Below are 9,845 nucleotides of genomic sequence, written 5' to 3'. Positions count from 1 at the left end.
TTCTCTGAACCACTGAGACATCTCTCCAGCCCCTGTCTAAGACAATGCTTATAAAGGAAAACATTAATTGGGGCTGGCTTACAGTTTCAGAGATATAGTCCATTATCATCATAGAAGGAAACATGGCGGCATGCAGGCAGACATGGTGCTGAAGAAGTAGCTGAGTGTCCTACATCTTATGGGCAAAAGGAAATGGTCATTTCACTGATATCTTGAGAATACATAAGACCTCAATGGCTGCCTCCACAGTGGCACACTTCCTCCAACAAGACCACATCTACTCCATAAAGCCACACTTCCTAATAGAGCCACTCCTTTTAGGGATCATTTTATTTCAAACTACTATACACAGGATATAAAATACCATTCCAAATGATAGAGAAGAGAATGTAGTAAGGAAATACAGAACCAAAGCAAGACCAAAAACCTGCTGGACAAACTCCAAACTCTGCATCTCCATGTCTGATGTCAAAATGCTCTTCAGATCTGCAACCCCTTTCAGCTTTTGCTGACTGCAGCACACCTCTTTCTCTTAGGCTGGTTCCTCTCCCTGTTAGCAGCTCTCCTCAGCAGGTATCCCATGACACTGGCATCTTCAGCATCTTGGGTTCTCCAAGGCAATCCAGGCTTCCCCTTCACAGCTTCACACAATGGCCTCTCTGGGCCTCCATGCAGGGACACCCCTGCCACTCACCTGGCCTCAGCAGTTATCTGTAGCCACTGAAGATCATATGACCCCTTTCTTCTATCCTTGACTCTAAAGGCAGAACCATGTGGCCAAAGCTACCAAGTTCTGCTGCTTGCTGGGGCTGGAACGTGGCCTACTCCTCCAATTACATCTTCACCAGCTTTCTGCTTTTGATGGTTTCCTTTACTGCCTAAGCCTGCCTGTCCTGGAACTCGCTCTACAGACTGGGATAGATTTGAATTTAGAAATCTGCCAGTCTCTGTCTTCTGAGTGATGTCATTAAAGGCATGTATAACACAAATCTTTTTGTTTTTTCAGTTGAGAAGGAAGAAAGGTATTTTTTTTGGGGGGGGGAGTAGGGCTCTTACTTTTTTCATATTTATTTATTTATTTATTTATTTACTTAATTTACTTAATTTTCTATTATCAGCTTGATACAGTACAAATTCTTATCCTAGTAGTGAAATGTTTCATTGAGGCTTGCCCAGTAATTGATTAAAACCAAAACGTATTATAAGCCACAGTCATCCTAGGGTCCCCCCTTCTATATAGCCTCCCTGGTTCTGTGGATTGGTAACACGAATCTTAAAGGGTCTTACTAATAAAAACAAACCCAGAGCCAGGTATTGGGGTGAATGCTGAATGATGAGGGAAACAGAACAAGCCACAGCCACCTCACCTCGCCAATTCCTCAGCTGATCCTGTTTCCTCAGACTGGCAGCCTCTGAGTCCTCATTGAAATGGATCTCAGCTGAACTGCTGCTAAAAGCCTAAAAGCTTAATCAGCTCTAGTTTCTGGTTTTCATGCCTTATATACCTTTCTTCTCCCTGCCATCACTTCCTGGGATTAAAGGCATGTGTCACCATGTCTGGCTGTTTCCAGTGTAGCTTTGAACTCAGAGATCCAGATTGATCTCTGCCTCCCAAATGATAGGATTAAAGGTGTGAGTGCCACCATTTTCTGGCCTCTATGTCTATCTAGTGGCTGCTCTGTTCTCTGACCCCAGATAAGTTTATTAAGGTGTACAATATATTAGGGGACACAATACCACCAAAGGCATGCACACCTGGAGCTAAACTTTCCTTTTCACAATTTAAAAACTAAGCTGCGTGTGGTCTTGCCCTGAGGTCACCACTCTCTTTATTTCATTTCTTCATCTGTTTATCTCCTAGAACACAGAACTTAGTTCCATTCCACTTCCTGGTGACCCCTTTCTCCTAGATCTGTACACTTTATATTTTTACCTACTCAGCTTGCTGCTTTTCATTATAAATCTTCATCAGGGTTACCACTAATAACCACATAACATAGTCTACACTAGGCTATTTTGAGATTTCCTCTGCCAACAGAATTATCCCAAACTCTTCACTTTAGACTCAAGCAGACTCTCCAGACAAGGGCAAAAAGCAGCCACATTCTTCACCAAAATGTCACAAAAACAATCTCTAGGCAACATACTAAAATCTTTCTCTTCTGAAACTTCTTGAGTCATTCCCCCCCCCCCCCCGTTCAAATCACCCTCAGTATGACTGTCTTCCATGCTCCTACTAGAATGGCCCATTAAGCAGCACTTCAAGCATTCCACTACTTTACTAACTCAAAATACCAAAAACATGGTCAGGCCTGTCACAGCAATACCCTAATCCATGGTACCAATTTCTGCCTTAGGTTTTCATTGCTGTGAGGAGACACCCTGACCATGATAACTCTTATAAAGAAAAACATTTGATTGGGACTGGCTTACAGTTTTAGAGGTTTAACAATCCTTCTATTAAAAGTCAGAGTCCTGTTTAGGACATTGACACCAGCATTGCCATTTGGGGGCCCAATTTGGACCTAAAACTATTCTGTATACTCAGATATCCTGAGAGTATACATGAATAGAAATTAACTAAATTTGATCATTACAGGGGTTGGGAAGTTTATACCATTGTTCAGAAATGGGAGTAGGTTGCTAGGTGCATTGTTTGGAGAGGGGTGTATGTGTCTGTAGGTCCTACATGTTAAGGAAATAGGCTGCTAAGTACATCAGTACAAGAAGCGGGTATAACAGGCTCCCATACATTAGCACAATTCACTTCATGATGGAAACAGCATTCATACTATAAATCTCAGCACCTAGACTGCACCATCTGCTAAAACAAAACCAAAGACCTAATCCATAACTACAGTCTTTAGAAATGTTCTTGTTAGCCAGGCAGTGGTGGCACACACCTTTAATCCCAGCACTCAGGATCTCTGTGAGTTCGAGGCCAACCTGGTCTACAGAGCTAGTCTAGGACAGGCTCCAAAGCTATAGAGAAACCCTGTCTTGAAAAACAAACAAAAAACCAAAACCAAACAAACAAAAAACCAGAAGAGAAATGTACTAGTTATGATATATTGCGGGGGGCGGGGACCCTGGGGATATCCCGTGTGTGCAGGAAAACATGCTGGCATGCTAGGCAGATGCAGGAGCAGGCTGGCAGTGTGTGGGCATGGCAGAAGGGTGGCAGCAGCCAGTTATTCATGACCCAGACACTGCTTCCTCACGGAAATGGTTTATTATAATAGAAAGATAAAGAGCAAGGTAGGAAAGAGGGAGACAGGAGAATGAAAGAGAAGATGAGGTGAGGAAAAGCAGAAGAGAGAGGAAGGGGAGAAGCCTCTCCTCAAAATGATGCTTTATGTCAGGACTCAGGGCAGCGCCAAGGGGCAGGTCAGATAACTAACATTAGTTTCCAAGGGGCAAGTCAGAATATTAAGAGTGTTAACTTTGCTTTTTGGCTTCTGTTGTTCTGCTTCTGGCTAACTGTTCTTGTTAACTGAAATATGTCAACCCAGAATACATGGATTTTATGCTTAAAAGCTCACCCTGAGAAAGGCTTAGGGCTGCAATGGAACCTATACCACCCAGCATAGTTGCCAGCTGGCTAATATAGACACTCTATTGGCCTAAATCTCTGTCCAAGCAGTCTTCTCTGGTGGATACCCCCCACAAAGGGTGTTTGTAACTATTGGGAACCTAAGGCCATTAAGTGTTAGATGGGAATGAGCTGTGACAATGTGAAAAAGAAATGCACACAATTCCAGCATCAGCAGAAACAGGGTGTCCTTTAACAGAGACAATGAAGAGCAACAAGCTATCCAAGGGAATGGAAGATGGATGTACACTCTGTCACAGGGGTAGGGGGGTGGGGTGTGGGATGGGAGGTGGGGGAGTGAGGGGTAGGGGGGTAGGGAGGTGGGGAAGCCTTTGTAGAATTTGAAAGCAGAAGTGCCTACCAGGGTAGGGTGAGTGGAAAATGTATTGGCTTTGGGTCCACCCTGAAGTTTCAGATCATTTTTGCTGAAAGATATTTGAGCACAGGGGTGATGCTTTCAGATAGGAACCATCTGCGCTAGCAGGTATCCTTGAGTGTGGGAAGCTGTCATGTTAGGAATTGCCAGACAGAGATTTTTTTACCCTTTAATAAGGGCTAGTTTATCTTTAGACAACACAGTGCTGATAGGGCTATCTGGTGTGAGTCAGCTAAAATATGGCTGATACTGGACGCAGGAGGAATACAAAGCAGCACTAAATGTATGATACTACATGTCCAGAGGCCCCAGATCATTAGGGTCTAATCTGCTATAGAACTACTCCTGGAAGAAGGCCACTTTTGTGTGAATTCTGAATAAATATAGGCTTGAGGTCAGAAGCCTTGGCCAATTCTTCACCAGCCTTCACTCCGCTGTGTTGCTAGGACTAGTTACAGGCATGGGCTGTACACCTGGCTTTGATGTGTGATTTTACTTTTTGAAGCAGGGTCTCAAGTGTCCCAGAACTTGCTATGTGGCCATAGGTGAGCTTGAACTTCTTTTTTTCTATCTCTACCTCACAAATGTTCGGATAATGGACAAGAGTCACCATGGCACAAGACGTTATTTCCTAGTCCTTTTCATGTCTGCAACCTCTCTATCTGCTGATGATCCACACTAGTAAAAATGTCGAGACTTAGGGGTGCAGAATGACGTTCCCGTAACACTCCCTCCTGTATAACAATATGTGCAGTTTCTCCATTCCGAGCTCCAGCCACATTAAGAGTTCTAACTGGGCCCGGTGCTGGTAGCGCACGCCTTTAATCCCAGCACTCGGGAGGCAGAGCCAGGCGGAGCTCTGTGAGTTTGAGGCCAGCCTGGTCTACAGAGCGAGATCCAGGACAGGCACCAAAACTACAGAGAGAAATCCTGTCTCAAAAACCTAAAAAGTTAATTAATTAGCTAATAAAAAAAAAAAGAATTCTGTCATCCTGGGCAGACTAGCGAGCGCATGGCAGTCTGTTGCGCATCTGATAGACACCAAAAGTTACCTCACCCCAGCCCTGGGTTCTCCTCGGCCTGAAGCTGACGCGGTAGGATTTGAGTATTCTGCGCCTGCGTACTTACAACATCCTGTGCCTCTTCCTGGCCACGAGGCCTGACCGGATTTCCGGTGGCTGCCATTATTGTAACTGCCAAGCCGGATCCCTTTGGGCGCCACATCTGCGTTTGGTCCAGGGCTCCCTGTGCAGCGCTTGCAGGTGGGTGGGGTGGACCTCGGGCTGCTGTGTGATGTCGCTTGGCCTCGCCTGCGCCACTGTGTGGCTCAAGGCCTGTGCCTCCCTGCTCCTGAGAAAAATCTTTTTGTCGCCCCCCCTTTTTTTCTAGGAAACCTAGCGGAGTTGGACTCACAATTTGTTGTTTCCCCAACCTGTGCACTCAGCAGAGGTAAGAGGAAACACTATTTCTCAGTTGTTTAAAAAGCCAACAACTTCCTTTAGCTCACTGTAACTTATTCCGTTAGATAAATAGGTTTGAATTAACATGATTGTGCTTTTATTTCCTGAGTTCAGGTTGTAGTCCTCTCCCATGTGCCCCCCCCCCCCCCCGCTGCCGCCCCGTTTTTCTTTCAGACATTACCAGTGTTCCTCCTCTTGAGCCCCTCACTTTCACTATGTAGAGGAGAAAGACTAATCGCCTCCACTTCTGCGATGCCAGAGTCACAAGTGCTAATCACGGCTGGTTTAGACAATGCGGGATTGAACCTAGGGTTTCATGTATACCATTCAACAATACCACTCTCCAGCTCTGCAGCCCCATTTGGATAGAGTTTACCGATGGAAACTGATAACCTCTTGTTCTTTATTAGAAAGTCTCGTCTTTGATAGTTACATTGTTTGGGGCTTTGAACCTGATTTAGAGATCTGCACAGTTCTTTTCACAGGGCCAGAGATGTGACTCCGGTCCTACCCCTGTGTCTAGTAATTAAAGAGCACTGCAGTTTCAGTCCTTGGCTTTACACGGGGTTGGTTATGTGTGGAGGTTGTGACTCCAAAGTTTGTTAATACGTAACTAGTTGCCAGCACCAGCTTTGAAAGGTGCGATACAGGAAGATGGACACTCTGAGTGATTACCATGCCTTTGGGAATCAAGCAGGAGTCTGGCCCACAGTAAAAGAAACAGATACAAAATGAAGGCAGAGATGACAACTTTTCATAGTTTTTGATACATAGTAGGATCAATCGGGTGGCAGATACAGATGCAAACAGTCATTGCTGTTGGTCAAATAAAATATTAAGGAACACATTTAGAGACCTGCTAGGAGCTTAGAGAGCTGAGCTTCAAGGTGAGCTGATCTAAGCCACAGAGGCATAGGACCTTTAAGGTGAGATGGAAAACAAGCCTGGAAGGTCCCTGTCAGACCTACGTGCTTGGTGGTCAGATGACATATCGGTGGTACTGTCTCCATGGCAGTGTTAAAGTCTTTTTATTGGGATCTAGTTGAAGGTGTTGAGGCTTTTGTTTGTCTGGTATGTTCAGTATGTTTGGGATTTGTTTTTTGTTTGTTTGCTTTGTTTTTGAAAAAGTTATGCCTTGTGCCCACGTGTCCCAATGTACTTTGTTCCTTTTGAATAGTTCATCAGTTTGAGCATCTTGGTAGGTGGTATCTTTGTGTACAAAGGAGATGCCTCTGAGGTTGCACTCAAATGGAATCACTCAAGGCAAGGAACATGCTGAAAGTCACTGTTTTACATGAAATGGAGTAACACAACACCATACAAGCTGATTTCCACAGAGAGGCAGGAGGACCCATAGTTAAAGGCCAGCTTTACCTACTTGGAGAATTTGAGGTCACACCAGCTATGTGAATGAGACCCTCTCAAAAGCAGTCATAAACAATAAAACAATACAATGACTAAATTTATGTTGGATTCAAAATATACCCATAAACCAGGCATGATGGCATGTGATTTTAATCCCATCTATCAATCAGAAGATAAACAGATCTCTGTGAATTCAATGCTAGCTGCTCTACATAGCAAGTTCCAGACCAGCCAGTGCTACATAGTAAGTCTCAGTCTCTCTCTCTGTCTCTTAATTACCTCTACCTCCTCAGGGCTATGAGTATATATAGGCACCAATATACCAATCTATAAATTACACTTAATCCTTTTGGCTTTTCCCCACCCCAGGTCTTATATAGCTTAGCCTGACCTGGAGCTCCTGATCTTCTGACATTCCAAGTGTTGGGATTATAGACCTGAGACAGCAAGTCAGTCTAGGAAATAATATTTAGATGGCTTAATATTTAAATAATATTTAGCCACTATTCCATTGCTATAAAGAGACACCATGACCAAGGCAACTGTTATAAAAGAAAGCATTTAATTGGGGGTTTCCTTACAGTTTCAAAGGCTTAGTCTGTTATCATGGCGGGAGCATGGTAGTGTGCAAGCAGACACTGGAGAAGCAGTTGAAAGCTACAACCTGATCCATAGGCAGATAGACAGACACTGGGTCTCCACCCCCAGTGACACTTATCCAACAAGATCATACTTCCTAAGCCTTTTCAAAATAGTGCCACTTCCTGATGACTAAACATTCAGTTAGATAAGCCTGTGGGGGGCATTCTTAGTCATACCGCTATAGATGGCACATTAGGGGAGTCTGTGGTCAGGGTATCAGTCGTTTATTTATCTATTTTCCTCAGTGACAAAAGCTAAGAAATGCATACAAGTTTTCAGAGATGAAGTAGGTCTTCAGTTCAGTGTATGGGAAAAAGTTATTTGGATGAAGGTACCTCTGTGATGGAGAAGAATTTCAGCTCCTCTCCCTCAAATTTTTGTTTCTAGATCTATTTTTTATTTATGTATGTGCCTGGTCCTCACACAGGTTAGAAGAGAGCACCAGATCCCTTGGAACACCATGTCATAAGAATGAGGTTACAAAACTTTAACCCATGAGGCATGAGACTATTATCTAAGTCGTTCTTTTTTGTTTGTTTTTTTCGAGACAGGGTTTCTCTGTGTAACTTTGCACCTTTCCTGGAACTCACTCTGTAGCCCAGGCTGGCCTCGTACTCACAGAGATCCGCCTGGCTCTGCCTCCCGAGTGCTGGGATTAAAGGCGTGCGCCACCACCACCCAGCTAACCTAGGTCATTCTTAACACAATATATGTCTGCCAACTGTTTGATCCATGAAGAAAAATACTTAGAGAAAACCTTTTCCCAATTATCAAATCTTCTGGAATGAATTGACCAGTTGAGCAGCAGCTTTCCCCTCCCCACACTCTTGTGTTTGTTTGTTTGTTTTGTTTAGACAGGGTCACATACAGCTCAGGTTGACCTTGGGACTGTATATTCAGTTATTTGCTGGATTCTTGGTGGAGTCTCTTGGTGGCTAACCCCCGTTTCTGCATCAGCTGCTGTGGTTGCTTCACTTGCTTTTCCTTTTGAGAGCCTCTTTCATCATCAGTTTCTGTTTTGTTTCCAGACAGGGTTTCTCTGTGTGACATTCCTGGCTGTCCTGGAACTCACTCTGTAGACCAGGCTGGCCTCAAACTCACAGAGATCTGCCTGCCTCTGCCTCCAGAGTGCTGGGATTAAAGATGTGCGCCATCATGCCCTGCTGTGGGATGTTCTGTATGTCAGATGTGTTGCTCTGATTGATTAATAAATAAAACACTGATTGGCCAGTAGTCAGGCAGGAAGTATATATAGGTGGGACAAGCAGAGAAGAGAATTCTGGGAAGTAGAAGGCTGAGGCAGGGAGATACTGCCAGCTGCTGCCATGACAAGCAAGATATAATAAGGTGCTGGTAAGCCACAAGCCATGTGGCAAGGTATAGATTAAGATATAAGAACAGTTAGCAAGAAGCCTGCCACAGCCATACAGTTTGTAAGCAATATAAGACTCTGTGTGTTTACTTTATAAGTGAACTGTGGGACTGTGGGGCTTGGCGGGAGCTGGAGAAGAACTCTCCAGCTACAATGCCCAGGTACCTTTTTTTTTTTTTTTTTAAATAACTAGACGTTTTTGCCTTTCTCCTTTCTCACACAGTGTGTGCCTATCTGCCTTTGTTCTTCACCATGGCTTCTCACAAGACATTCAGGATCAAGCGATTCCTGGCTAAGAAACAAAAGCAAAATCGTCCCATTCCACAATGGATTCAGATGAAAACTGGCAATAAAATCATGTACAACTCCAAGAGAAGACACTGGAGACGAACCAAACTGGGTCTATAAGAACCCCATATTTTACGCTGTTTGAGGGTCACCATTAAACTTACTGTATCAAGTTTAAGGCATTACTGTTGTCTGGACAGCAGAGTGTGTTTATTGGAATATGAGGTTTTTTGTTTCTATGTTCTTGTAGGTTCATTCAGTAGTCCTCTAATAAATATGTGAAACCTTTAGTTTGGAAGAAAAATGTTTGCTTCTGTGTGTTAGAACTTATTTCGTGTGTTTTGTGGTTCTGGAGGTAAAACCAGGACCTTTTGCAAATAGATGACTATTTTACTTGTGAGCACATCTCTGGTTCTTGTTTGGGGAGTTGAGACATGTCCAGGCTGCCCTCAGACTCCTGATCCTCCTTGTGCAGCCTCCTGAATGTTTTAAGGACTCCAGCCAGCCTAGATGACAGAGTTGTGAAAAGAAGCTTCTTTGTCAAGTCCCAGTGTGTCGGTCATTTCACGTGACTGCTGAAATTAGATGATCTTTTTCAACTAGTAATTGCTCTCTGGTCCTTAGTGTAACGGATTTAACAAATGATGAAAAGTGGCTGTTGCCACACCTTTATTCTCAGCACACAGGAGGCAGAGGCAGGTGGATCTCAGTGAGTTCAAGGCTAGCGTGGTCCACAAAGCCAGGTCTAGG

General features: G+C 44.0%; 1 protein-coding gene across 1 annotated transcript; it reads left to right on the top strand.

The window, feature by feature from the left end:
- Positions 1-5,374: 5,374 nt before the first annotated feature.
- LOC118588358 (60S ribosomal protein L39-like) lies at positions 5,375-9,241 on the top strand. The gene is made up of 2 exons (XM_036194624.1): positions 5,375-5,417; positions 9,031-9,241. Exon 2 carries the CDS (start codon positions 9,060-9,062, stop codon positions 9,213-9,215), a length of 156 nt encoding a protein of 51 aa, XP_036050517.1. The 5' UTR covers positions 5,375-5,417; positions 9,031-9,059; the 3' UTR covers positions 9,216-9,241.
- Positions 9,242-9,845: the final 604 nt, after the last annotated feature.

Source organism: Onychomys torridus, chromosome 8 (assembly GCF_903995425.1).
Source record: "Onychomys torridus chromosome 8, mOncTor1.1, whole genome shotgun sequence".
Taxonomy (NCBI): Eukaryota; Metazoa; Chordata; class Mammalia; order Rodentia; family Cricetidae; genus Onychomys; species Onychomys torridus.
The sequence above is the reverse complement of the archived record's forward strand: the minus strand, read 5'-3'. Positions and strand labels throughout refer to the sequence as shown.

What these genes read in the sequence shown, in the direction of transcription:
- LOC118588358 (XM_036194624.1), top strand. Translation starts at nt 9,060, where the DNA reads ATGGCTTCTCACAAGACATTCAGGATCAAGCGATTCCTGGCTAAGAAA.